Genomic DNA, 26,805 nt, shown 5'->3' on the forward strand with positions numbered 1-26,805 from the left:
CAATGTCTTCTAAGGTCAAACTGACACGCAAAACCAACGCAGGGAACAAAATACCCCCAAACCCCCAATGTATCCAAATTAGGACCCACTTTTGATGCTTTCATAAGTTCGTGTGTTCATGAGGGATTCCATTGCTCTGAACAGTCTGAACAACCATGATTTTTAAAAGGAGCAGACAAGGGCACACCCATCCCAGAATAAATGGAGTATAGGCCTTTGCAGAAAACGTTTACACAGTTCAAATAAAACAGATTTATTCATTCAAACCTATAAAGCACACATTTAACATACAATCCCCATATGTGAATCCATAGGGCAACACCATCACAAAGAGTTCCATCAAAATAAATATATCTACAGCAGTAGTGGGTATACAAGCTGCACAAGAGGGATGTTTTTATTTTAGTCAGAGAACATGACACATCAGCCTTTCTGCCATCTGTGCTTCCAGAGAGAGAGAACAGCTGCATTTGGGTATGAACGTCAAAACTGTGCAGCATCTGTGTAGACCTTTCCCTAATCAAGCCAAACTTTCATTGAGGTGTCCAACAGATGGAAGCTTCTGGAAGTGATCCATCTGGTGGGTGGAGCTTCTGGAAGTGATCCATCTGGTGGGTGGCTCCACAGGTCCTGTGCTGCCTGGATCTGTAGCTCACACCCCAGTTAGGCCTCGGGACGATGGCAGCTAGCCTGCCTGAAGCCTGGTACACAAGTACAGCTAGTTCCTCATCACCATTTAATCATGCTACTTAAAAAAGGACCCCAATTTAATTTGGACATACAGAACATTCCATGTCTAAATCAATTACACTTTGCAGTTTTCTAGTATTTGAGCTGTGCCTTGTCCTTGTCTGTATTGCTGTCATCCAGACATGCAAGTGTGTGAATCAGGCACCCTCCAACAGCTACTACATCAGCTGAACACAGCTCTCACCAGAGAGATAGGTGGCCAGTTCAGGGGTTGGAGGTACTGACATGTTTTGGCAGTGGCTTTGGAATCATACTATTCTCACTGAATAGGCAGACATCAAGTTTTCAAGAGGCTGAAGGACACTGAGTGGAAATGTGCTGCTTGCATGAGTGCTGTGTCTTTCAACAGAGGCTTAGCACTCGTGAGAGATGGGGTAGGTTGCGAGGAGGGAGAAGGGAGTGAAGAAGGAGTGAGGAAGGGAGTGAAGGATCGAGCAAGGAAGGAGGGAGTGAGGGAGAGAGGAAGGGAGCAAGCGAGGGAGGGAGGAGGGATCGAGTGAGGAAGGAAGGAGAGGTGGTTTCGGTCTCTGTACCTCTTTGGGTCTGTGCACTTCCTCCCATGATCATCCTCCTGGATGATCATTACCACTTCACTGGGAGAAGCAGAGATACTTCCACTGTTTTCCGCAGGTCTGTGACGACTGGAAGTTGGAGATGAAGGGTTTGGGGCAAGGCTGTTGTGAATGACAGATGGGAGCTGAGAACACCTTGAAGGAGCTTGGAGGAGGAGGGGGGGGGGGGGGTTATGTGAGGATGCTCCTGTAGGAGGAGGAGGGGGTTATGTGAGGATGCTCCTGTAGGAGGAGGAGGGGGTCATGTGAGGATGCGTGCCACCTGGGCCCGGACCTCCTCGTCAGGGTGAGAGAGCAGCTGGACCAGCCTGCTGTGGAGCTGAGAGGACTGGTCCAGCAGGACCCGGTACAGGGAGTCCTGCCTCCTCCTCAGGTCTTCCGCCACCAGTGCCGAGGGTCTCCAGGCCTTCAGGTTCCCAGCGAAGGTCAGCAGCCTCAGGAGGACAGCTGGACTGGTTCGCCCGTCAAACAGCAGCACAACCGAGGCAGGAGCCTGGAGTTGGGACGGCCGGAAGGGTCGGGGGGGGGAGGGAGGGCCGGGAGGGAGGGCCGGGAGGGGGGAGGACGGGAGGGGGGAGGGAGGGAGGACCGGGAGGGGGGAGGGAGGGCCGGGGGGGGAGCTCAGACTTTTAGTCAACTGAAACTTGACTAGACTAAAAAGAGTATGAACGTGACTAAAACTAATAAAAACTAAAATGACAGCTTGACACAAAGACTAAACTAAAACTAAAATTAAAACAGGCCACCAAAAACAACACTACCTGAGAGGCTCCTAGGAGGCTCCTGAGGGGTGGAACAGTGGGGCTGAATGCATTGTCTTACCTGGGCTTCAACAATGTCATCCATCATGTCAGGATTTGAGGACACATTCACAAGTACTTTTAAAACTTGGATCTGGAAATGAAAAGACAAATATGTTATGAATCTATATATAATACAATAGTTAGTACTGACCGAAAAATATGTATCACTTTTCTTAACAGGTGTTCCAACCATTAATGAATTAGTGGTTACTTTTCTATCTTAGACTGTAACAAACTTCAATATCATACATTGTATATGTTTTCATCTGACAGAACCAATCTTCTACTGACATCACACATAACAGTGTAAATGGAGAGGCCTACCTGTAACACTTCATTGCTGACGACTAACAAAGAGAGGAGGAGGGTGACCGAGCCACAGAGCAGGTGCTGGTGCTCGTCAGTGACGGACAGGTTAGTCAGCAACCTGAGAGCAGCGAGCTGGAGGTCAGAGTTCACCGGGGACATCTCGATCAGCTCCAGAACTTGGGGCACGTACACCTGGCAGAATAAAGGTAGACATATGTCATCAAAGAGTTCCAACAAAGAACCTGGCAACCCCTACAGTACAAAGAAAGTGCTGCAGTAAGGGATGTTTCAGAAATGATTCCTTGACTATATCATGATGTTAAATGAAAAGTTTGACATGCGATGCCAAAGCCACTTGTAATAGATGATGGTGAGCCTCCAGACAATGTGATGTGTAAAATGATAACTTGCACAACAGTAGTACCTTGATTAGCTCCTGGTTCCTGATATTCATGCTCAGGTTGTTCAAGGCATTTAGAGTCTGAACTCTGACCTCTGGCACAGGGTCAGACAGGAAGCCAGCAATGACATGAAGGGCCCCTAACTCTCGCATCAGATCCTAGAGGAGTAGCGGAGGACAGACAGTACTGGTATAATAGTCTTGCTAGACAACATGCTATTGTCATTACAACTTAAAACTCATGCTGGCTTACTAATAGCATGACCATGTTCAGCCTGCTTTGAGCAGAAAGTTATTTATTTGCTAATTATTTCTAAATCCTGTGAAATTAAACGAGGGGGAAAAAAGTCCGAACTAAAACTAGTTATGACAAGCAGGTCAGCTTGATGGCCAGGTGTAGACTGACCTGGTTGACGGTGAAGGCAGCAGTGTTTCCCAAGGTGAGGAGGATCTCAGCCCTGTCAGATGGGTGGTTGTTCTGAAGGAGAGACAGTAGCATCTCCAGGTGTTGAGGTTCCAAGCTTCCGGAGGACTTGGACACAATGTCGCCTGTAGATTCGGCTTAACCAACGGTATCAGGGAGAAACTGCCAATTACTTCCAAAGAAAACTTTTCAACCTTCAGTCAACGAATATATCCAGCTGTTGTAACGCTATATCTACCTCAGTGTGGTAGCTATATGTATTGTTAGCTACAGATAGTTGGCTCAAAATAATTTTATACTGGGCTAGTAAGCTAGTTTAGGTTGTCTATAGTTCGTAAGTAATTTCCCCAGCCCAACAACATTAGCAGGCAAAACTTGATGGGTCTTTTTAATCGAATCGGTCGTTTGCTAGCTAAACTTGCTAGGCTAAGCTTGATAGCTGAGAGTAACTAACCTTCTTCACAAAATGAGAGTTTAGCTGACTGGGTGGCTAACCCAACAAAACTAGGCAACTTAGCTAGCTAGTTTTAACCTTGCTAGCTAGCTATCTTGGATCTTACTTGATGCCCGGTCCACCGTCCGACATTGAGCTCTGTGTGCACGAACAACCTCCAATCCCGAAACCTTGGCTAAAAGGCTTCCAGGGTGGAGGACGATATCACCTGTTTCGGTACTCTTCAGGCCACGACTTTCACTGGAGGCACTTTTTTTGTTTCTAGTCTTGTTGAAGCTTCCTCCACTGATAAGTTTATAGATCCCGTACGAGGCTCCTGCTCCAGCCATAATTCCTAGCAGCGCTTTCATATGACCAATTTTGGGTATGACGCTGCCATCGCCCATGCTTGAAAAAAAATAAGAATCATGAACCGTATCTTAGTTAGATAAAGTAGGCTACACTTCATAGGTCTTCGGCAAGATAATGTTTTACGATTGAGTAGACCCTACTGGCAATGCGTCGCTGACTGTTTCCGTAAAGTGCTGGCCGACTACATGCTTTCCCTGATTCCTGCTGTGAATGTGTTACAAATGTTTCTTCATAAATGACAACATTAAACAAAATTATTTAATAAAAACATATGTGGTGTAAAAATGTGTCAATCCATAATGACTACAGTTAATATACAAACTCGAACTTTTATCCAGCTACAATATTATGTCAGTTCCACTGTTCCCGAAACTCCTCCCTAGAAAGGCCCTCGTCCAATCGTACCTTAGCAACCGCTACTAAGATAAGAAGGTCCGTCAAGCTTTGACATCTGAAGCACCGTGTGCCTACGGGACGATCTGACACAAGGTATCCTGACAGATTAGAGGGAGGCTTGGTTTTCTTTCCATTTCCAAAGCCCAAGATACAAGAGGAAAGGTGCCGGCGGTGGATTAAACAGTGTGGGAGACCCCACTCCCAACTTAATTTAGCGAATATCAACAAACACAAATACAGACTGTCTGCTCCAAGGTAGAGCTAGCTAGCTATCTTAAATTAAGCTGCTAGCGAACGATATTGAGAGCATCCCCAAACAGTTACGGTTCATGTCAACTAGTATCATTACCACTACTAATGCATAACTATTCACTCCAAGAAATGTGATGTAAAATGTAAAATTGCAAGCTGAGCTAGCCAGCGAACGCCCGCAAGTTGACAGGAGCTTAAAATACTGTATCAGTGTTGAACAAAACGTCCCAACAGACCATTATAAACGTATTTTATTTTAATCTTCGCAGAATTTTGTGAGTGTGCGACCTATTCCTGAGTATCCCAACCCTGTGCTTGCAGTTAAAGTGCCTGGCCAGACAACAAGGCTACTTGAGACCTGTATGATTTGGCTTAGATTTTTGTTGTTTCCCCTTCGTTGCTAATTTTAATATTTTGAATATATCCTTCCACTGCATTTTGCAGTCCCTTCTGCCTTGATCTGGAAGATATCGCGGAGGCATTACTCCAAAAATCCTCACTCCCACTGACAGCTATAGCTCTTATCCCAGTACTCGCCATGGCTTTTAGGCTGACAGTTCCGGGAATTGTGTCGGACGTGGCAACAGTAACTAAGAGGGCGTGGCCTGGCGAACGGTCCATTAGTTGCCCATCATAGAGTTTGGTTGCCTGGTAACGGTAACTTTCAAAAGGACGCTCTTTAGTGACTAAACAAATTAAGTAGAAGTAGGTACTGTACACAGTGCTACTAGCTGGGGAACAGGGACCACTTTCTGTATTCCATCATCAATAATATTTGACATGGCATCTTTACAAAATGTTGATCCCGCTCTGAAGGAATATCTTCTGGAGCACTCTTTACCTCAGATTTTTCAGGTGAAGATTTAAAATTGTCACACTGCTTAGATTGCATATGAGAAGGTGTTAACTAGGAAGCTCTAGCCGAGTTACTGTAGCTACAGAAGTAGTTGACTACAGTACAGTAGCAAGGCCAGCTAGTAATGTGAGTCGTTACCTTTAATTAGGCCGGGAGCTATGCTAGCTAATGGTATTACTAATAAATGTTAATTACTGGCAGCACAATTACACTTGTACAGTGTGTCAACAAGGATTTTCATACAATTGTTTTGTTTAATCATCAACAGGCCTTACTCACAGGCCTTTGCGTGTCGTGTCCTGAGAGTCCATTGCATTTCATGGAGATGAAAATTATGGCCTTGCAGGAGAACCACCAGGATATGGAAATTGATTGGTAGGCAGAAAAATGGTGAAGTTAAATTACATGGTCACTTGGGGGCGTACTTTCTGTACTTTTCCGAGGCCCAAAAAAATCACATGTATTTGTTATCTATTATATTGTTCTAGGCACACATTGATTGATAATTCTGAGCGAGTTGCCATGACGTCCCTGGCAGGCCGGCTGGTGCACAACATCATTGGTAGCCATGAAAACAGCCTGGTATGGTTCCATGGTTTCCTGGTCCTGATTACAATTGGGACAGAATTCAACCAGTTGACTGATTATGCAATGTTATCAGTGGTGTTATTCCACTTTGCAGTTTCATTCACATCTTGTTGAGAAAGCCTACACCTGCTACCGAAAATGTTTACTGAATATGTGCTTCAGGTAAGTGCTTTTTATCATTAGCAAGTTTCAGTTTGCTTCACAAGAGCGTGGATGTTAAATTTGTATAACTAAAATAATAACATTAGAAACATGTTTCTTCAAATGCTTTATTTCAAGGATGAGTCAGTGTAAAGTCTTTACAGAACAGCAGTGGGACATTAAAAAGGATTAGCGCCAGAAGACAAGGAACCACAAAGATTAAAAAACAACAAGTCCAAACATGCCAAGAGAGGTTATGCACCATCTCAGAGTACAAATGATTTTCTTGCCAAGAACTGGAACTGGAACTGTCTGTCAGTCACAAGTTGCTCAAACAATTTCTTAACATTATTGGGTCTGGCTGTTGTTGGGAATCTGTGTTGGTTAAGGAACATCTGGACATAGCCCTGCCAGATGGCTTGGCCTCACTCTTAGTGACTTTGGCAACATTTCTTCACCCATAGTGTTCTCTTGACTGAACACAGTTGCATTGAAGTGGAGGGGGAATGACAGGGAGTCTGTAAGGTGGCCTACCCTTTGGAAACCCTCATAGGAACACACTGCTAGGCTCTGGGCCTGTCGGTCATGATGACTGTGGGCTAGTCTAGACCACTGTTCTGAGGGAGGAACCCTCCACTGTTCTGAGGGAGAAACCCTCCACTGTTCTGGGGCAGGAACCCTCCACTGTTCTGAGGGAGGAACCCTCCACTGTTCTGGGGCAGGAACCCTCCACTGTTCTGAGGGAGGAACCCTCCACTGTTCTGGGGCAGGAACTCTCCACTGTTCTGGAGCAGGAACCCTCCACTGTTCTGGGGCAGAAACCCTCCACTATTCTCGGGGAGGAACCCTCCACTGTTCTGAGGGAGGAACCCTCCACTGTTCTGAGGGAGGAACCCTCCACTGTTCTGAGGGAGGAACCCTCCACTGTTCTGAGGGAGGAACCCTCCACTGTTCTGAGGGAGAAACCCTCCACTGTTCTGAGGGAAACTTTCTAAGCTCAGTCCAGGAGGACTTGTATAGCCGCCACTGCTGTAAAAACCACTCTTTAGAGATGCAGGATTGTAGCCAGTTAGAGACACTCTGCTCAGCTTTGTTGAAGCTTGTTCATTAGGTTTATAAAAACTACCATCTGCACCACCAAATACTCCAGGAGAGTCACTTCCTGGAACATGATTTTCAAAGATGTTGGCAATGGGTCCCTCCACCACAGGGACCATGTCAAATGTGCCAGGCCAAGAAGGCAGACCAGTGCTTTGACTGTCAGCAGTAGTGATTGGTTCATGGGTTAGAGATAGGGGATAAGAAACAACAAGGTTTCTTTTTTGGCTTTGGAGGTCATCGTTGGCCGTCTGATCGATATTGCTGGCCATATTCCACTTGTGGTCTTTTCTGAGGGCAGGTTGGGCAGGCTGTTGCACAGTAGAGGTGTAGCCAATCTGGGTCTCACTGCCGGGCAGCAAGGTGGAAGGAATGAGGAAGGACGTTTTCAGGGAATTCACAAATGTAAAAAAATCCTTAATGTTTGGAAAACTGACTCCATTTTCATCCCCACCTTGCGAAGACTTCTCAATTAAGTAAGTGTAGAGAGGCTGGACAGTGTTACCATCTTCAGGTTTCTCATGCGAGTCAGCAGGGGTACCAGGGTACCTGGCTCTCTGCTGGGGTTTACCTGGGTCAGTGCCAACCAGGACAGGTCTACCCATCGGCGGGTCAGTGCCGCTGGGTGTTGGCCAACGTGCATTTCTTAACTGCTTTGGTTTAGGGGCTTGAAGGGTGGATACTGTCAGGTGATTAGGGAAGCGATTGGGACTAATAGCTGGCATTTCATAGTTTGTGTGTAGAGTTTCAGGACCAGAGTGTGGGACGCCTTTGGATTTGAAGTGGTTGAAAAGAAAAGTTATATTTGAAATTGTAGCTTCAAGTTCCCCCTCCCTTAAAACAATGTGCTTATAAATAATTCATATGTTTTGGTTCCTTTAAAGAATTGTGAGTGTGGCTCTTAAATACTCACCTTTCTGAGCAGGGAAACAAATGTAGCCTCCGAACCCTAGGAAGTAAATCCACAAGCCCCTACAAAACATGACACATTTACATCCAAGTTTCCTAAAAAACAGAAGACATGAAGCTGTGGAACAAATCTCAAGGAACACACCTTAAAGATAACCAAAGAGTCATTATGATTGTAAGATGAGTTTCAGTGTCCTGTGACAGTTCCAGTTGCTGTTCCAGAGCTTTCCTGACTGATAAGGGTTAACATGGGTGCAAACTGGTTTTAGAAAGTTAATCACTCTCTCTATCTGGTAGATTAGAGACACCTGGTGTTGGGAAACCAGCCTCCATGGCCCAGTGCCAACACCAAACCAGCCTCCATGGCCCAGTGCCAACACCAAACCAGCCTCCATGGCCCAGTGCCAACACCAAACCCCTACAACTTACACCCAGGAATATTTTGGAAGAAAAAGTTAATATATCTCTTGCCTATTCCCTTTAGATCTCTACCAGTTGTAGAGTGGAATGACCAGATTAACCCTGCAACTATTCTTCTTATTTGAAATGTCTAAAAGATTAGTACATACAGAGATTAACCCTGTTTATTTGATGCTTTGTAAAAGTAAATGCCACAGAGGTTTAACTAGAATGATGTGATCTAGATAGGAATGTGTAAACCTGATCAGCACAGGAGAATGGCTGAAATGGTTGACCTGGGACTAAGAATTTACCAAATCATTCACCTAAGAAGCACTTATCTTTACTGCTCTTGGCATCTGAAATTGACCTTTTTGTGACGCTCATGCAGACGTGATCCATGACTTGATCCAGGATCTGTTCAGGTGTTATTCAACCCTACAGCTCCTGTTTCTTTAGAGTCTCCTGGATCGTGTCAGTGTAGAGTATCACTGGCTGCCTGGGTCTGGTTCACTGCTATCTGAATATCTCATTATCTTCCACTGCTCAGAACAAGCAAAATACTGGATCATATGTCTCTTGTTGAACAGGGCATCCATCTGCGTTGGGTGGATGTCCTGTAGTGTGGTTCCCTCTCATATTAAAAAAACCAAATGGGTGGGGTAAAGGATTTGTCATATTCTCATTCCATGTGCGTCTGCCTATCTGTCTCTCTGCATCACACCTGCTTGCCACCTGCCTGCCTGTCTTCTTGTCTCTCTGTGTTTGCCTACCTGCCTACCCACCTGGCCACCTGCCAACTCACTGAATTAATGATGCTGAGTTTGTGGGGGCTGACAGGGCTTGGAAAAAGTTTATTTTGGAGAAGAGGAGCGAGGCAGTAGAGCTGATGATGAACATGGATGTGGCAAATACTCACTACAGCCTACAGAGACAGAAAGTGGCACTTGGCCAGTGGATGGAATGGGTGCAGATCCGCAAGACTAGGCAAAATGGTTGGTGACAAGTTTCCCAAAAAGCTAAGAGTGACTGACGTATCAGATTTAGGGGTAGATATCACAGTATTTACTGAGAGAAGTAGAGAAGGTCAATGTAAAAATCCCACATTATTTACAAACCCTTCACAATGACCCTGCTTTTACTTTTAAATTCAGAGGCTGTGAAAAAGATTGCGCAAGTTTGGACTGTCGTCTACTGCAAGATCATCATAGATGCGTGGAAGTTCGTGGTACAGGACGCAAAGAAGACAAAGGACTACTTTGAGGTAAAATGGGGCACCACATGAACTGGGGAGTCGCACAGGGTGATGGGGGTGAGTGGGGCTGTATTCTTCCTGTCCACAACCATCTCCACTGTCTTGAGAGCATTGAGCACAACTTAATGCATCAAGCTCTAAGTTGTTCTGGCTACACCAGGTTGTCAGCTTCCCACCTATAGTCAGACTCATCTCCACCAAAGATGAGCCCAATGAGGGTGGTGTAATTCGCAAACTTCAGAAGTTTGATGGACGGATGACTAGAGGTGCAGCTGTTGGTGTACAGGGAGAAGAGCAGAGGAGAAAGTACGCAGCCCTGAGGTGGTCCGGTGCTGATGGACCGGGAGTCTTGTGTTCCCAGCTTAACGCACTGCTTCCTGTCAGACAGGAAGTCTGTGATCCACCTGCAGGTGTAATCAGGCACGTTCAGCTGGGAGAGCTTGTCCTGAAGCAGAACGGGGATGATGGTGTTGAAGGCAGAGCTGAAGTCCACAAACAGGATCCTGGCGTAGGATGCTGGGCAGTCCAGGTGCTGTAGGGGAAGTGGAGGGCCATGTTTACTGCATCGTCCACAGACCCGTTGGCTCTGTAGGCTAACTGCACGGGGTCCAGTAGAGGGTCTGTGATGGCTTTGAGGTATGCCGGCACCAGGCACTCAAAAGACTTTGTTACCACAGAGGTCAGGGCGACGGGTCTGTAGTCATTAAGTCCTGTTGGTCTTGGCTTTTTGGGCACAGGGATGATGGTGGAGGACTTGAGACAGGCTGGCACATGGCATGTCTCCAGAGAGGTGTTAAAGATGTTGGTAAACACCGGAGACAGCTGGTCAGCACAGTGCTTGAGGGTGGCAGGAGAGACAGCGTCTGGCCCAGCTGGTCAGCACAGTGCTTGAGGGTGGCAGGAGAGACAGCGTCTGGCCCAGCTGCTTTGTGGGAAGTTCGGCCTCTGGAACAGTCTGTTAAGCCCATAAGCCCTTTTCTGGGAAAATATATTTCAAAACCTCTTTTTCTAAACTATATATACTGTATAACTATATTTTTCAATCAAAGGTTTTAACCATACCCAAGTCTTGGGTCTAAGAAAGACAGATACACACTTAACATTCGCATGATGACACAGGTATCACTCGCCAGTCATGAGTTTAATCATTTTCTGTCCAAACTGTGTGTAGGCTTTTGTGTCTACCTTAGTTTTTTGTTGTTTTGTTCTCAGAGGCTGGAGGGTGTGTCAGAGGTGAACAGCCAGATGTCAGAAGTTACCATGGTAGCAGGGAAAGACAGCCTGTCACTGCTGCCCTGCAAGGTGTCACTACTGGTAAACAACACTCTCTGGCTCGCTTTCTCTCTCTGTATTCCTTTTAAACTTTATCTTTATGCTTTCCCTCTCACTTTCTTTATCTTCCTCAGTCTCTCCATCCACCCTCCCTCCGTCTGACCTGATCTCATCTTGACCTCTCATCCTATTCCTCCCTGCTAACCTCATTGGTTCTCAGCCCTCTACGGGCTCTTATACATGACCAGTTTGAGATTAACATCATGCACCTAATCACTTTAAGGGGGGTTGATTTTAATCAGTCACAGCCTATTATGGTTTATTATCTGTTGCCTTGGTGTTTGTTTGTGAAACAACAATATGAATGATGGATGGAATCATCACAAGGATGATTGTGTGAGGGTAGCGAATGGCAACAGCGCATCACTGATGACTAGTTTCAGACTCAGTTTCAGACCCAGTCTTCACTGATGTCTTTATTCCTACAGGAGTGGTTTATAGTAGTGTAAGGCAAGGCAAGGCAAGTTTATTTGTAGAGCACATTTCAACAACAAGGCAATTCAAAGTGCTTCACATAAAACCATTAAAACATAATGCAAAAGAAAACAAGATTTAAAAACATTCAATAAAACATAAAAAAGCAAGAAATAAATGTAGACCTTGGCAGCTAACAGTCCAGACATCCATAGGTTGTTCAATAACAATCTATATCTATATCTATATATATCTATATAAATAGCAAGGGTATTTACAGTGTTTCTTGCTCCTACTTGTATCATAGTCCGCTGTACCATGACTATGTTTGGGGAAGAAGCTAGTCTCCAACAAGGCAGCTTGGTGGGAAGGGTGTTTACATTCTGCTTTGTATAAACATCACACCTCAACCTAAGTATAAGTATCATTGTGGGAAAATCTCAGGGAGAAAATGGGTGAGGTCTTAGAGCTAAGTCCTGGAGAAGTTATAATAACCTGTCAGATTAATAGAATGTTTTGGATTCGGGTTTAGATCTTCCATTATTTGGATGTGGGGGATCTACTGAGGTGTGCTGAGGTATGTTGCACCTGGAGGACTATCGCTCAGACGTGCTCGCTGTGGAGCAGGGTGTGTATTGTGCACACAAACACACCCACACACACACATATACTGTGTACACGTGCACAAATACATGAAATCACACACACAAACTCAGCATGTTCTTGTAGTGGTCATGTGTCCCAGTATCTCTGGCAGATCAACTTCTCGGTGGAGCGAGCCTGGATCACAGACTGCACTGTGGGGCAGCTGCTACAGAAGCACCGCCCCTTTGTGATCCACCTCAACATGCGCGCCTGCAACTCGCTACAGTGGCCCAGCATCACATGCATCAGTGAGTGCTGTCTGTTTACAGACAGACATACATACACATCAATTCTACAGTCAAATGTTAAATAATAGTTTATATTGTCGTTATTATAACAACATCATATATAATCACTATCATATGACCAGTAGCCTATTTTTATCAGCTAAATATCACGTGGAAGAAGAAAAAAGGGGTGAGAAAAAAAGAATAATGAGAAGCTTAAAAGGATGTTGAAGACAGTTAGATCCTGCATCTGATGCAGCCTTAGTTTCCTTGATGTAGGAGGAGCCAGGAGGAGCTCTGGCACGCTGCTGGTCTGGTTCTGCTGCTTCTCAAGTCAGCCGGATGATCTGGTACTTTTGAGGAGCTCTGAGGTGTGCAGGCTCCTCCTCCTCCTCCAGCACAGCCTGAAGCTCCAAGGCTGTGTTCCAGAGCTCCGGGTCTGTCTGGTCCAGGCCCTGGTTCTGGTCATGGTTCTGGTCCCTGTCTTTGGGGCAGGCTCGGTTGTAGGAGTGCACATACTCCCCCACGCTCTTCCCACTGTGCTCCGGGGGGGAGTGGCAGAGCAGGCCTGAGGTGCTGACCCTTGGGTGGAGGCGGAGCCAATACACCATGTAGTGTATGCTGGAAACGAATGTTCATCTGTTAGATAAGGCTGTACACTCACAGGGTAGGATGTGTGGTTGCTATGGGTAAGTGTGGTTGCTATGTGAAAGTGTGGTTACTGGAGCTCACCTGTAATCGCACACCCATGGGTTCCCCCCCAGCCGCAGGAAGGACAGAAAGTACAGATCTTCCAGGACTCCATACTGAAAGAAGAGCAGCTTGTTGTTGGACAGGTCCAGCTCCCTCAAGTGCAGCAGGCCAGACAGAGAGGCTGACAGAGAAAACACAGCCCCCCAGGCATGCTGCTTAAAGTGGCTGTAAAGCACAACTGAAAATGAGTTTTAAGTTCATCATACCACAGAAGAATGTGTTGTTAACTAACCATCCAAGTTCGAATGAAAAAAAACAGACACGTATGTTCAATTAGGCTTTGAAATCGTGAGAAAATCATCAGTCTTCTCTGCTTGAGACTGGGGGGAGTGTCGTCTGTAGGGGCTGAAGCTCCGCCCCCTCAAATTTTTAGAGCTTTGCACATACTTTTAGCAACTATATAATGTACCCTGAAAGTCTTTATCTCAAATCACTTGAGAAGACAGCCCCACCAGCTCCCCTCCTCCTCTCTCACCTGTGTGGATGTGCTCCAGGTCTCGCACCTGTGTGGATGTTCTCCAGGTCTCTCACCTGTGTGGATGTGCTCCAGGTCTCTCACCTGTGTGGATGTGCTCCAGGTCTCTCACCTGTGTGGATGTGCTCCAGGTTATTGCTGCTGAGGTTTAGGGTCCTCAGGCTTCTGGCCTCCAGGAATTCTCTGGCCCTGAGGTGGTGGATGGCATTATCGGATAGATCCATGTGTATAGCATCCTCCGGAATCTCTATGGGAACCTCCATTAGGCCTGGGGAAAAGAAGGGTTAACTTTGTCTTTGTGCTTCTACCCCAAACGGATCCAATTGATTACAACTACCGAGGGTACAATAAAACCTACTAAATCCGCTTTAGAAGATACAAATCTATATTCCGGGTTCATATTCAGTTTTACACTTGCAAATATTTTTGACTCTACTATTTTTGCACGCTTCTACATCTGCATATTGCATAAGCCAGGTACACATCTTCCGGTAGATAGCAGTTACATTAGTTCTCTCACACAAAGTGCTTTCTTTTTTACCGGTGATCTTCCCAAATGACAACTAACAATGTACATAGGATTCTATGTTGCTGCCCTTCAAGCAAGAGGGAAAAGGGATTCAAATTGTACCTTTAAAGTTACATTGACAATTACGAAGGTAAGGTCTATCTAGTGATTCACACAGTACCATTAGCTAGGGTAGCTATCTAGGGATTTTAGCAGTAACATTAGCTAGCCTAGCTATCTGGGGATTTGAGCAGTAACATTAGCTAGGCTAGCTATCTAGGGATTTGAGCAGTAACATTAGCTAGCCTAGCTATCTAGGGATTTGAGCAGTAACATTAGCTAGGCTAGCTAGTTAGCAATTTGTGGTACATTAAAATGTACTGAATTATCTGATTATCAGTTTGCTTGCTAGTTGTAAATGTTAACAGTGTTTAATAATTGTAATTGTAAACAAAATAATTGGTCTGTCTTATATGTTCCCTTTGGATAATATAATGTAGCAACGCCCACAGATGTTGGATTGATTTCATATTATTGTCAAACCTTTACATGTATTGGTTGCTATCAAGATGTGAAGTTTATTTCGAAAATTTAGACAAAAAGTGCTTCTAAAACACATTAGATAGCCTGCCTTTAAGAGCTGAGGGTTAACAAGCTGGTCTGGTTATTTAAAGTCACGTTTCTAACATTGAGGGGACTAATATCCGCCACCAGAGTAAGTTTCATGCATGTGGCACCTCCTTAGTCAGAGTTAGGGGGTAAACAAAGGTAGGGACAAAAAAAGTCTGGAAAAAAAAGGTACATTTCAAGACATTACAGCCCTGCCCTAAAATGCACCCCCTCCTTCAGAGCATCTTAACTTAGACTTTCTTGATTGATGATTTTGTGCTGACTACTACTGTGGTGTTTAGGAGCCTGTGTTGGGAGGCCCAGGGGGCGGGCCAATACTGGAGGAGGTTCAGTTGGAAACCTGGCAGGCTTCGCCCTGCTCCAGCTACACACCCCACCAGTGAGTCAAACTTGTGCTAATTCAGGCTCACAAAAATCCAATAGTTACGTTTATGCATTAAGCAGATGTTTTTTATCCAAAGCGACTTCCAAAATAAACAAAAAATATTTTTTTGGAGCTGAGTTTTGTACATTAGAGTCCTCATGTGGACCTACCTGTAGTTATCTTGTTTTCCAAAATTGGAAAAGAGAAAAATGAGAGACTTGCCAAACCACAATGTCCCCCCTGGATTCTGGGAATCCAGCTAGGAATGTTGTTTTTGTCGGTCGAGTGGTGACGTGTGACCATAATCACAAACATACGTGTTCTCTAATATACAGCATGACTCATTTCTTCTAGTCCTCATGTGCTTGAGAGGCCTTATGGGTTGAGAGCCTTACCAACAGTTGCACTGATCAACCCCCACATCAAGGTAGAGTGCAATGGAAAAGATCATGGTAATCTGATGAACAACTCGCACTCAAAAACGCTGACAAGCTGAAAAGACGATATGAATATTTTCGGTGGGTGCTTATAAGTTTTTGCTGGTGCTCCTAACTTTTTAAAGTTGGGAGCACCAGTACTACCACGTGAAAACGTTTGTTTTGAGCTCTCGATGGAGGTGGTGATGGAGGTGGAGGCAGTAATATAAGACCTCTGCTCTTGCAGTCGAGCCTGGGCTTGGGGAAGAGGTAGGTGTGGCACACAGAGGTGGCGTCCAGCCTGGTGCGGAGGGGAATGGGCGCCGGCAGATCTACGAGGGTCTCTGGGGTGGGGTCACTCTCCACACACAGCAGCTCTGGGTCCACCTGGCGCAACTTCCTGCCTTTCAGCCAGGCCGGCTCCTCACACCTGTAGGCACACATGTATGATGTCATCCTGCTCTGCATTCCACAGGAAGTCGTTTTGGAAGAGCAATGGAACAAATATGTTTTAGAGTGACATCATGCAAGGAGACAATAGCCGCGTTTCCCAGATTTGTTAAAAAGCTCTTAACGCTAAGAGCGCTCTTAGAACGCTCCTAAGAAGCTCTTATCGTTAAGAGCTTCTTAACGAATCTGGGAAACGTGGGCAATAACTTCTCCACTTTCTGTTGGTTTTATCTGTCGACTCACTTACCTGGCATGGTTTCCCAAGTAACGGTTGCTAGGCACCTGCAGAGTGCGCACAAGGCTTTCCAGCGGGCAGCGGCAGCTCCAGGGGTTGTCATGGAGACGCAGGTGTCGCAGGGCGGGCATTGGGATGAGTGCCTCCTCTCCAAGGGTGCTCAGACGGTTGTGCTGAAGCAGCAGGGTGGTGAGACGGGTCAGGCCCGCGAACGCCCCTTCCTCCACCAGCACCAGCTGATTCTGCTGCAGGTCCAGGCTCTTCAGGCCAGAGAACTCAGAGAACGCTCCGTCTCGCAGGACCTTGATGCGGTTCCGGGCCAGCAGCAGGTGGTCTGGTTGGCGGCCCGCCCAGGAGAAGGGGGTGTGGATGGAGCCCAGGTGTCTCTCCTGGCAGTCCAGGAAGTTCTCCTGTGACTCGGTGAACTCGGAGCAGTCCGAGGCTCCAGCACGCCTATGAGCACCTGCCCTGCCATGCCGGCCGGCCCTTGGGGCCCTGCTGCACAACGGGTCAAATATTCATTCAAACACTGTCCATTCCTAGTGGATTTAAAATAAATAATTGTTGCTTTGTCTTTATGGCTTATAAAGCTACAAATCTGACCGAACTTGGAGAAATAACATGTCAACAACAGCACCATCACTATGCTTAATAACTGGAGATGTACCTGTCTGGTCTAAGCCTGGTGCCCCAGTGCCCCCTACCCCCCCGCGCTGCCCTCTTCAGCTGGCATGGCTCCAGCAGCAGGATGCCCAGGAGCACCAGGAGGAGAGGGGAGCTCATCAGCATTCTGACCCAGCGGGAGTGGCCTCTGGCTGGGGACAGCTGGAGCTAGAGGTGGGGCCGTGGAGGTTTCTGCAGCCATTAGAATGGACGTCAAGATTTAGAACCATATAGGATTTAGGTTACATCGTTAGGAAGCAATAGAGGAGCAGAGAGAAATCCAATGTGCCTGAATAGTTTCAAACAATCCCTGAAGCCCAGTAGCTGATCCTGCAGAGTGGAGGAGCCTGTTGCTGGATACAAACACAACACTGGAAGGGATGTTTTGAAGAAAAAAAGTCTTAAGAGATTGGCTGCAAGAGACTGATGTCTGGAAAATATGCAACTTAGTGTTTTGAAGATTAGCTTAAAATGTTACATAATAGAGTGTGTATGTCTGTGTATCCATCCCAGGTGAATGCAGAAACCTACAAGAGCTCAACCTGTCTGAATGCTCCAATGTTAATGTGAGTATATTCAATTCATGACAGCCTGTGGGTGTGTGTTTATCTCCATCAGAATGTACAGTTTTGCCACGTGAACGTTAAAAGAGTGAATGCCAAGGCAGGCAGTGGTGCTGAGAGGGTGTCTGTGTTTTGTCATGTGACAGGATGAGATGGTGAGGATGATCGTAGACAGCTGCCCCTCTCTGCTCTACCTCAACCTGTCTGCCACGCTGGTAACCAACGGAGCTCTGAGAGAGCTGTCCAGGTAAACAGAGAGGACAGAGAGCTGTCCAGGTACACAGAGAGGACAGAGAGCTGTCCAGGTACACAGAGAGGACAGAGAGCTGTCCAGGTAAACAGAGAGGACAGAGAGCTGTCCAGGTACACAGAGAGGACAGAGAGCTGTCCAGGTACACAGAGAGGACAGAGAGTTGTCCAGGTACACAGAGAGGACAGAGAGAGCTGTCCAGGTACAGAGAAAACAGTAACTGAAGAATGCAGAATCAGAAAGCTATGCTAACAGCTTTCTTTCCTCCAGTAATGACCATTCCTTTGAATCAGGTGTGCTGGAGCAGGGAACCATCTTAAACATGCAGGACAGCGGCTCTCGAGGACCAGGGTTGGAGAACCCTGCCCTACAGGGTCCTAATCTAAACAATCTTGATCTCTCTCTCTTACATTGGGATTTCCAGTGATTTAAACATGTGGCAGACAGGAAGGGGCAGAAAGAGAGACAGTTCAGGAAAAATATGGACATTGAGAACGAACAATACAGTAGAATACAGTCCATCAGGTCCTGTAAGATTAGAAACAGAACAATATATTTAAAACCCTTCCAGCTCTACTAAAAACTATTAAGTGATTCCAGCATGTTACCTCTATCCACTCGCACCTCCCTCCCCCACCAAGGAGCTGTGTGAACCTGCAGTACCTGAGTCTAGCTGGCTGTCGCACCTTCTCTGATAAGGGTTTGCAGTACCTGTCCAGAGGAAGGGGCTGCAAAAATCTGCTGCACCTTGACCTCTCCAGCTGCACCCAGGTCAGTGACTGCCCCCACCCCCTCCTCACTTTGCTCATCTCATCTGCTATCCTCCTCTATTTATCCCCTCCTCTCACCTCCTCCTTGCCCCTCCTGTCACCCTTCCTCTCACCCCCAGGAACACGCTCCTCTCAGCTTTGGCTAGTCTCAGTTCTCAGTCTTCTCTCCCCTGTGATCAGTCTGAGCAGAAGGGCAGTGTGGGTGGTCAGTCCTCCCCTTACCTGTCCTTCAGTCCTCTTCTGGTCACCCAGTCTGTGTAGTGACCGTACTCTTCTGTCCTCTCAGTGTCTCAGTCTAGCGGACTGTCCCCCTCCTGTGGTCCTGAAGTCCAATGTGATGTCTAGGTCCACACAGTCGTCTCTCCTCGATCCAGTCAGATACTTGAGAATGAGCAGAGCATCTGAATCTGGCTGAGCGAGAGGGACAGAGGAGGAGAGGGGGTGTGGATAGGGGGCGTGGGGAAGGGGCGTGGAGAGGGGGCTGGAGAGAGGGCTGGACGTGGCTGGTTTCAGTTTGAAAACACGCACTCCTCACGTGTGCACTTACTTCTGCCTAAACCCTCCCCTGGAGAATGTTCTGGTGCAGCTGGTTCTGATACAGACCAGACAGAGGGCAGGGTCTGGTGTAGGGTTACACATGTTTGCTCCCTCTCTACCCCTCTTTCTATCTCTCTTTTAACTGTCATCCCACATCCTCCCAGATCTCTGTGGAAGGTTTCAGACACATTGCTGCAGGATGCCCTTCCCTTCAGGAGTTAGTGTTCAACGATATGCCAACCCTGACAGACAGCTGTGTGCTGGTGAGTCTGAATCTTAGTCTGAATCTTAGTCTGAATCTTAGTCTGAATCTTAGTCTGTGTCTCAGTCCCAGTCTGTATCTCAGTCCCAGTCTGTGTCTCAGTCCCAGTCTGTGTCTCAGTCCCAGTCTGTGTCTCAGTCCCAGTCTGTATCTCAGTCCCAGTCTGTATCTCAGTCCCAGTCTGTGTCTCAGTCCCAGTCTGTATCTCAGTCCCAGTCTGTATCTCAGTCCCAGTCTGTGTCTCAGTCCCAGTCTGTGTCTCAGTCCCAGTCTGTATCTCAGTCCCAGTCTGTGTCTCAGTCCCAGTCTGTGTCTCAGTCCCAGTCTGTGTCTCAGTCCCAGTCTGTATCTCAGTCCCAGTCTGTGTCTCAGTCCCAGTCTGTGTCTCAGTCCCAGTCTGTATCTCAGTCCCAGTCTGTGTCTCAGTCCCAGTCTGTGTCTCAGTCCCAGTCTGTATCTCAGTCCCAGTCTGTGTCTCAGTCCCAGTCTGTGTCTCAGTCCCAGTCTGTATCTCAGTCCCAGTCTGTGTCTCAGTCCCAGTCTGTGTCTCAGTCCCAGTCTGTATCTCAGTCCCAGTCTGTGTCTCAGTCCCAGTCTGTGTCTCAGTCCCAGTCTGTATCTCAGTCCCAGTCTGTGTCTCAGTCCCAGTCTGTGTCTCAGTCCCAGTCTGTGTCTCAGTCCCAGTCTGTATCTCAGTCCCAGTCTGTATCTCAGTCCCAGTCTGTGTCTCAGTCCCAGTCTGTGTCTCAGTCCCAGTCTGTGTCTCAGTCCCAGTCTGTGTCTCAGTCCCAGTCTGTATCTCAGTCCCAGTCTGTATCTCAGTCCCAGTCTGTGTCTCAGTCCCAGTCTGTATCTCAGTCCCAGTCTGTGTCTCAGTCCCAGTCTGTGTCTCAGTCCCAGTCTGTATCTCAGTCCCAGTCTGTATCTCAGTCCCAGTCTGTGTCTCAGTCCCAGTCTGTATCTCAGTCCCAGTCTGTGTCTCAGTCCCAGTCTGTATCTCAGTCCCAGTCTGTATCTCAGTCCCAGTCTGTGTCTCAGTCCCAGTCTGTGTCTCAGTCCCAGTCTGTATCTCAGTCCCAGTCTGTGTCTCAGTCCCAGTCTGTGTCTCAGTCCCAGTCTGTATCTCAGTCCCAGTCTGTATCTCAGTCCCAGTCTGTGTCTCAGTCCCAGTCTGTATCTCAGTCCCAGTCTGTGTCTCAGTCCCAGTCTGTGTCTCAGTCCCAGTCTGTATCTCAGTCCCAGTCTGTATCTCAGTCCCAGTCTGTGTCTCAGTCCCAGTCTGTATCTCAGTCCCAGTCTGTGTCTCAGTCCCAGTCTGTGTCTCAGTCCCAGTCTGTATCTCAGTCCCAGTCTGTATCTCAGTCCCAGTCTGTGTCTCAGTCCCAGTCTGTATCTCAGTCCCAGTCTGTGTCTCAGTCCCAGTCTGTGTCTCACCTCCTCTTGCCCTACAGGCACTTCTCTCCAAGCTCCATTCTTTGTCTGCTGTCTCTCTCATTGACACACCCCATCTGTCAGACTCTGCTTTCAAGGCCATCGCTGAGGTGGCCAATCTGAGGACGTTCATCACTGAGGGTAAGGGACTGAATGTGTGTGTGAGTCCTCCATATCTGGCAGAGGGAGACAGTGCTCAAGAGGCTTAACCAACTTGGACCAAATTCAGAGGCTACACAAACATCTGTGTGTGTGTGTGTTCATGCAGGAAACCCTCGCATGACTGACGTCAGCTGGAAGGCTCTGTGTCGCAGCTCCCCTGGCCTCACCAGCCTCCACGCCGCCCAGTGTCCCAGGATGACTGACGTCAGCCTCAAGGCCATGGGCGTCCTGAGGAACCTGCTGAACATCAACATCTCTCACTGTTGCAGGTGTGTGTGTTTTCCCTCACCAACACTTGGAATCCCACAGTGTATGTGAATATTGTTTTGCTTGAATATGTATATGAACAATCCAGAGCTGTGTGTTGCAGGGTGACTGACATGGGGCTGTGTGTTGCAGGGTGACTGACATGGGGTTGTGTGTTGCAGGGTGACTGACATGGGGCTGTGTGTTGCAGGGTGACTGACATGGGGCTGTGTGTTGCAGGGTGACTGACATGGGGCTGTGTGTTGCAGGGTCACTGACATGGGGCTGTGTGTTGCAGGGTGACTGACATGGGGCTGTGTGTTGCAGGGTGACTGACATGGGGCTGTGTGTTGCAGGGTGACTGACATGGGGCTGTGTGTTGCAGGGTCACTGACATGGGGCTGTGTGTTGCAGGGTGACTGACATGGGGTTGTGTGTTGCAGGGTGACTGACATGGGGCTGTGTGTTGCAGGGTGACTGACATGGGGCTGTGTGTTGCAGGGTGACTGACATGGGGCTGTGTGTTGCAGGGTCACTGACATGGGGCTGTGTGTTGCAGGGTGACTGACATGGGGCTGTGTGTTGCAGGGTCACTGACATGGGGCTGTGTGTTGCAGGGTGACTGACATGGGGCTGCGTTACCTGACAGAGAGCCCTTCTGCCTCCAGGCTGCTGGAGCTGAACCTGGGTCACTGCAGCCGCATCAGCGACCTGTCCATCATGAGGGTGGCACAGAGGTGAGGGACAGGGCACGCACACCCAATTCAAGTTCATTTAAACTTTATTTCAGACACATCAAATAAAAAAAACTCTACAGAATACAAAAACAATACAAGGACAGACAGTACTATACAGGGCATAGACAGATTTACAGTGATTAAACACATAAACAGACTGCCCAATACCTATTATGTGTTTATATATTTATGAGTGTTCCAGTAGACATCCATAGACATGCATGTGAATGTTTATCTTTCCCAGGTTTTTAGATGTGTGTGTATGTGTGTGTTAAGGTGCTCCACGCTGAAGCACCTGAGTGTACGTTACTGTGACAACCTGACGGACGCTGCCCTGGAGTGGCTAAGCAGCAGCTCCATCATCTCTCTGGACATCAGCGGCTGCAACGTACAGGACCAGGTGTGACAGAGCGCACACACACAGCCTGTGTTCACAGGGACTGACTGATCTCTGCAGCACTGACAGTGTTGAGTTCACAGGGACTGACTGATCTCTGCAGCACTGACAGTGTTGAGTTCACAGGGACTGACTGATCTCTGCAGCACTGACAGTGTTTTGTTCACAGGGACTGACGTTACTTGGTGGAAACTGTGGCCTGAAGAAGCTGGTGGCCTCTGAGTGTGTGTGGATCACAGACATCAGCATAGAGGTGCAGGACGGCAGTTCGTCTGGTCAAGGGGACAACGTGTCAACAGCACCTTTCAATTTGATTGTCATTTGCCCCTCCTTCTCCTACTCTTCTCACTTTGACCCTCTCCTCCTCTCCCATACTCCCTTTCTCGCCACCCAAGGGTAGAAGTTCTGCCGAGAGGTGCCAGGTCTGGAGCAGCTGGACGTGTCCCACTGCGTGTCCCTGTCTGACCAGGCCATCAAAGCCCTGGCCTTCTACTGCAGGTCCCTCATCTCCCTAAACATGCAAGGCTGCCCAAAGGTGCCAACCCCAAATCACACTCACTATTGGAAAGGAATGTTTCAATACTGAATTTAATGTCATACCCACCTCAGCAAAAAACAATAGATGAATAAGTGCTGAATGAGAAGTTCTATTTTTCAAAGCATCAGTCTGTTTTCTCCCAGATGACAGACATGGCGGTGCAGTACCTGGCGGGCACAGGTCACTTCCTGCGGGAGCTGGACCTGAGCGGCTGCATGCTGCTGACGGACAAGACAGCTCGCCTACTGCAGCGAGGCTGTCCTCAGCTCTACAGCATCAGCATGAACTACTGCACCGCCATCTCCAAGTAACACATCTGAACATTTATTAACACATAAAAACACACAGCTATAAAAACATGTTTAGACACTGATTAAAAAACATTGACATATAAATACAGACAGAAGCCATGATGTGTGTGTGTGTGTGCTCCTGCAGGCTGGCCGCTGTGAAGCTGCAGACAAGGGTCAAGCTCTGGGAGCATAGCCATGACGACGCCCCCTACTGGTTCGGCTACAACAACCTGGACCAGCTACTGCAGCCAATCAGAAAGCCTGGCAAAGTAGATGACACTTGGGAAGAGGAAGAGCAAGCAACCGTTCTCAGAAACACCAGCTTCCATGACAACAAGAGCAGGAATGAAAGAGGCGTGTCCTCGACATGTGCAGCCAACCGGAGTAATCAAAGAATGACCAGAATGAATACCGGTTATTAAAGGACCCATTTCTTCATGGAATTCCATGTTTTTATATTAGATACATATTCCATCATACATCCCCAGGGGAGCACGTCCACACACTCACCAGCCCTGCTAATCATGACCTATATATTCTTTCTTTTAGTTTGGGTTTCATTTAGCATTTGAAATAACTTAAAAAACAAAACATGATTGATTACATACAATATCCATTTTAGTACATCCCAGGAAACGTTTCTAAGCGATGGTTCTTCCAAATGGGGTCAAACTGTGTGGGTCCATTCTGCCGCCTGGGGGGTGGGCATATCATGGCTGCTCTACTGCCCAGGTTTCAAGGGTTCGAGGAAGGGACGAACTCAGCTCCCCAGTTTCAGGGACTCAAACCAGCTCTGTGTCTTCACCCTAACGGTGCCTCTGTCTGTCTGGGCGTCAATCCACTGTCCGTCCTGGGGCTGGTTCATAAAGCCTAGGAAGAGGTGGGGGGGTAGCGTAGCGTTAAAAGGTTTGTCTTCCAGTGAGCTACGAGCAGGTCGAGCAGGACTCACCAGTGATGTGAGTTTGGCCACTTTTGGAGTAGCAGGCTGCTTCCTGCAGGGTGACCTCTGGACTGAGCTCCACAGAACCCCCACGCAGCCTCAGGCCTGCCCGGGAGGAGGCAGGCACACGCACGCACACTGAGCCTGACCAGGAAGGGGAAGAGACAAAGATGACTCAAGCTATTTCAGACAGGAAGCCTCCCTCCAGCCTGACTGTATTCCTGGTCACACCTTCCAGGCTGCTGAGCTCAGCCGTGCCGCTCTCTCCCACGTAGGCATCAACGTCTCCCCTCAGGGAGGACACGTGGAGGTGGCTGCTGGAGCTGTCTGAAGACAGGAGACTCACCATCAACATGTGTCTTCAACACCACCCACAGAGGAGGTGGACTCAGCTTACCTACTACGATGTCCCCAGCCTCTGACCGCACGCTGGCATTCCCTGAAGAGGGAAACATGAGGGTTTAGGTTGGCAGTTCTATGGGCGTATGTGAAGCCCTCTGTGACATGCTTGCGTGTAAAAAGGGCTATACAAATATATTTGATTTGATGAGGGTGTGAACAACAGGAACAGGATTTATTGCAATTTAGGTGCAATTCCATGACATGTTCATTTAAAAAGTGAGCTCAAATAAAAATGTTGTCCATCAATCTTGTATAAAAACCCTGAACATCATTCATGACGTGTGTTCCTCACCGTGCACATGACCCAGCTGGATGGGTCCTGAGCTGGAGGAAACCAGGATGTTTTCAGCATAGATGGCTTTTATCTTCAGAGGGCCACGCTCCGTGGCCACCCCAAGCACCGTCCCCTGGACCTTCTTCATGTCCACCGCCTGGAAACACAACATTCTGAGGTGGAACTTCAAGCTCACTTGTCTTAATGAGCAAACACATTAGGTCTATAGAATATGTAGTTTAACATTGCTATCTAGTGTCTATTAGGGGGCAGCTACTAAACACAGGAGGAAAAACACTTAGACCTGAATATTTGGTCCGAAGAAACAAACAGTATAGTGCATAAACATAACAGTAATTATTCTGAATCAATGATTCTCAGATCTACACACTTGTGGACTAAGGAAGGCGGTGCCCTCATGAAAACCCCCAGCGTTCCAAACACCATGATGAAGCTCCACCACATGCAGTTGGTCCCCTTTTCATTTGTTGGGCCCTGCCCCCTAGACAGCCTACAGCTCGTGAACCAGTCGTACCCCATCCCCTGTGGCGCTGATGTCCACATTGCCGTGGATAGTTCCCCCGCAGGTGATGGCCCCGCCCTGGGTCCGTACTTCTACCCGGTGAGCCTGAGGAAGGAGGAGAGTGATGTCAGATTCAGGCCAAGTCATTTAACCCCAGCTTTCCCCTCACCCTGCCTCATATCTATATTATTCTAATCATATTTGTACGGCTTTGTTTTGCTTACAAAAGTCACAAGTATGTTTAGAATATTTACAGGATGAAGGAATAGTTGGGCATTTATGAATGACGGTAAGGTGTACCTTGACAGAGTGCAGCACGCAATTCCCCCTCTCTGTCTGCACCTTGCACACGTCACACTCCATGTTCTCGACCCGAACATTACCTTCTCCTTTAGCTGTGATGTAAAGATCTGTAAAAGATTTTAATATACGTTACAGAAACTAAACACATTCTAATGAGCTTCAAGCGTGGTGACCCTTTCTGAAACGTCAATAAATCGTTTTAGCTGCAATGCTTAGTTTCATAACATTGCAGCATCCTCTAAAGCTGCCGTCGCCACACCCCTGAACAACATGGCGTAACATTAAGAGTGATCTTTCTGACTATGTCTATGAATAGGATAACACATCTGTGCGACACACAAATTCTACCCAATGACCAGATGCAGACATCATTTGACCACTCACCACTTTTTACCGGAGCAGTCAACTCCACGGACATGTTGCTGTTGACCTTCTCTGACAGAATGAGTAGCTCCTTACTTTGGTCATCGTAGTGCACATGGACGTTGTCCAGCTTGATTCCCTGGTCGGCACTGGTACCGTGAACGGTGATGAAAGCACGGTTCGACTCAGGGAAAGCATGTGGGTCTAAAGGACGTATGGAAATGCTGCAAGTGAGTTGTGCGCGCACTTTGCTGAATGGGTTAACAACTAGAGTCCATTGCTTGAGCGGTTTGTTTATCTCATACGGCGTTGAGGCGCACGGAGAAGTGGAAAGAGTCCGCGAAGTGTGTTGGAAAGTAAAGTTAGGCAGGGTCTTCTGACGGGGTTTCCAACGCACAAGTCTAAAGCAGACCCTCAACGTAGTTGTGTACCACAGCATTACGATCAGAGCTTTCAAGCAATTGTGCAGAACGTAGTCAAACGCATTTCATAATGTCCGTGTGAAACAGCGACCTAAAATAACCCATTCGAGGAAAAAAAACGAGACTCTTTTGGGCAAAGCTAAGGATAAAACGTAGTTGCAGCACAAAGATCACTGACCAATAGCCCTGCTTGGCAGCAACTCCTTTAGGTAACATGTTCAGCGTGTGTCCCCTGTTATCACATGTGCCCTTGGTTGCGCGAGAAGTAAAACGTTGTAATGCGCATGTCTTGTGTTTTTCTACGTTGTTCTGGGAAATTGAGT

The 26,805-nt window shown here is 47.5% G+C and overlaps 4 protein-coding genes across 10 annotated transcripts; 1 reads left to right on the plus strand and 3 right to left on the minus strand.

Moving 5' to 3' along the window:
• Positions 1-237: 237 nt before the first annotated feature.
• Positions 238-4,450, minus strand: armc10 (armadillo repeat containing 10). Of its 3 annotated transcripts, XR_006957111.1 has the most exons (7): positions 3,819-4,450; positions 3,241-3,395; positions 2,859-2,993; positions 2,450-2,626; positions 2,145-2,216; positions 1,284-1,815; positions 238-701 (listed from the first exon to the last, which is right to left on the minus strand). XR_006957111.1 is itself a non-coding variant. In XM_047035061.1 (6 exons), exons 1-6 carry the CDS (start codon positions 4,096-4,098, stop codon positions 1,564-1,566), a joined length of 1,071 nt encoding a protein of 356 aa, XP_046891017.1. In that variant the 5' UTR covers positions 4,099-4,450; the 3' UTR covers positions 238-1,563. The 3 variants fall into 3 exon arrangements, 2 of the variants coding, with proteins under 2 accessions (XP_046891017.1, XP_046891019.1); XM_047035061.1 differs by having other exon boundaries at positions 238-1,815; XM_047035063.1 differs by lacking the exon at positions 238-701 and having other exon boundaries at positions 1,703-1,815; positions 2,084-2,216; positions 3,819-4,449.
• A 1,472-nt stretch (positions 4,451-5,922) lies between these two features.
• Positions 5,923-23,677, plus strand: fbxl13 (F-box and leucine-rich repeat protein 13). 3 transcript variants are annotated; one of them, XM_047035047.1, is made up of 20 exons: positions 5,923-5,942; positions 6,056-6,149; positions 6,250-6,317; positions 9,543-9,697; positions 9,857-9,966; positions 11,170-11,271; positions 12,236-12,331; positions 12,461-12,596; positions 17,583-17,635; positions 17,779-17,879; positions 18,524-18,653; positions 19,354-19,452; positions 20,903-21,023; positions 21,151-21,313; positions 21,908-22,027; positions 22,304-22,427; positions 22,594-22,677; positions 22,825-22,959; positions 23,106-23,269; positions 23,401-23,677. In XM_047035047.1, the coding sequence occupies exons 1-20, from the start codon at positions 5,929-5,931 to the stop codon at positions 23,675-23,677; spliced, it is 2,346 nt and encodes a 781-aa protein (XP_046891003.1). In that variant the 5' UTR covers positions 5,923-5,928. The 3 variants fall into 3 exon arrangements, with proteins under 3 accessions (XP_046891003.1, XP_046891004.1, XP_046891002.1); XM_047035046.1 differs by lacking the exon at positions 5,923-5,942 and having other exon boundaries at positions 6,072-6,317; positions 12,236-12,596; XM_047035048.1 differs by lacking the exons at positions 5,923-5,942; positions 9,543-9,697 and having other exon boundaries at positions 6,071-6,317; positions 12,236-12,596.
• LOC124477314 (leucine-rich repeat-containing protein 17-like) lies at positions 11,691-19,078 on the minus strand. Of its 3 annotated transcripts, none has more exons than XM_047035051.1 (7): positions 18,875-19,078; positions 17,074-17,261; positions 16,419-16,904; positions 15,955-16,151; positions 13,916-14,071; positions 13,308-13,381; positions 11,691-13,196 (listed from the first exon to the last, which is right to left on the minus strand). In XM_047035051.1, the coding sequence occupies exons 2-7, from the start codon at positions 17,193-17,195 to the stop codon at positions 13,041-13,043; spliced, it is 1,191 nt and encodes a 396-aa protein (XP_046891007.1). In that variant the 5' UTR covers positions 17,196-17,261; positions 18,875-19,078; the 3' UTR covers positions 11,691-13,040. The 3 variants fall into 3 exon arrangements, with proteins under 3 accessions (XP_046891007.1, XP_046891006.1, XP_046891005.1); XM_047035050.1 differs by having other exon boundaries at positions 13,308-13,449; positions 16,419-16,901; positions 18,875-19,076; XM_047035049.1 differs by having other exon boundaries at positions 13,308-13,449; positions 18,875-19,076.
• fam185a (family with sequence similarity 185 member A) lies at positions 23,370-26,742 on the minus strand. The gene is made up of 8 exons (XM_047035060.1): positions 26,082-26,742; positions 25,695-25,804; positions 25,407-25,499; positions 24,890-25,028; positions 24,593-24,634; positions 24,427-24,522; positions 24,205-24,339; positions 23,370-24,125 (listed from the first exon to the last, which is right to left on the minus strand). The coding sequence occupies exons 1-8, from the start codon at positions 26,497-26,499 to the stop codon at positions 24,016-24,018; spliced, it is 1,143 nt and encodes a 380-aa protein (XP_046891016.1). The 5' UTR covers positions 26,500-26,742; the 3' UTR covers positions 23,370-24,015.
• Positions 26,743-26,805: the final 63 nt, after the last annotated feature.

Source organism: Hypomesus transpacificus, chromosome 14 (genome assembly GCF_021917145.1).
Source record: "Hypomesus transpacificus isolate Combined female chromosome 14, fHypTra1, whole genome shotgun sequence".
NCBI lineage: Eukaryota > Metazoa > Chordata > Actinopteri > Osmeriformes > Osmeridae > Hypomesus > Hypomesus transpacificus.

What these genes read in the sequence shown, in the direction of transcription:
- armc10 (XM_047035061.1), bottom strand. Translation starts at nt 4,098, where the DNA reads ATGGGCGATGGCAGCGTCATACCCAAAATTGGTCATATGAAAGCGCTG. An exon ending in GACGGTGGACCGGGCATCAA is followed by an intron (nt 3,396 to 3,818) that starts GTAAGATCCAAG and finishes CCGTTGGTTAAG; the next exon opens with CCGAATCTACAGGCGACATT. An exon ending in CTGCCTTCACCGTCAACCAG is followed by an intron (nt 2,994 to 3,240) that starts GTCAGTCTACAC and finishes CTACTCCTCTAG; the next exon opens with GATCTGATGCGAGAGTTAGG.
- fbxl13 (XM_047035046.1), top strand. Translation starts at nt 6,214, where the DNA reads ATGCAATGTTATCAGTGGTGTTATTCCACTTTGCAGTTTCATTCACAT. An exon ending in CTGAATGCTCCAATGTTAAT is followed by an intron (nt 17,636 to 17,778) that starts GTGAGTATATTC and finishes GTCATGTGACAG; the next exon opens with GATGAGATGGTGAGGATGAT. An exon ending in AACATCTCTCACTGTTGCAG is followed by an intron (nt 21,314 to 21,907) that starts GTGTGTGTGTTT and finishes TGTGTGTTGCAG; the next exon opens with GGTGACTGACATGGGGCTGC.
- LOC124477314 (XM_047035049.1), bottom strand. Translation starts at nt 17,195, where the DNA reads ATGCTGATGAGCTCCCCTCTCCTCCTGGTGCTCCTGGGCATCCTGCTG. An exon ending in TACTTGGGAAACCATGCCAG is followed by an intron (nt 16,152 to 16,418) that starts GTAAGTGAGTCG and finishes GTGTGCCTACAG; the next exon opens with GTGTGAGGAGCCGGCCTGGC. An exon ending in CCATGGGTGTGCGATTACAG is followed by an intron (nt 13,197 to 13,307) that starts GTGAGCTCCAGT and finishes ATTCGTTTCCAG; the next exon opens with CATACACTACATGGTGTATT.
- fam185a (XM_047035060.1), bottom strand. Translation starts at nt 26,499, where the DNA reads ATGCTGTGGTACACAACTACGTTGAGGGTCTGCTTTAGACTTGTGCGT. An exon ending in TCAGCGCCACAGGGGATGGG is followed by an intron (nt 25,029 to 25,406) that starts GTACGACTGGTT and finishes TTGTGTTTCCAG; the next exon opens with GCGGTGGACATGAAGAAGGT. An exon ending in TGGCCAAACTCACATCACTG is followed by an intron (nt 24,126 to 24,204) that starts GTGAGTCCTGCT and finishes ACCTCTTCCTAG; the next exon opens with GCTTTATGAACCAGCCCCAG.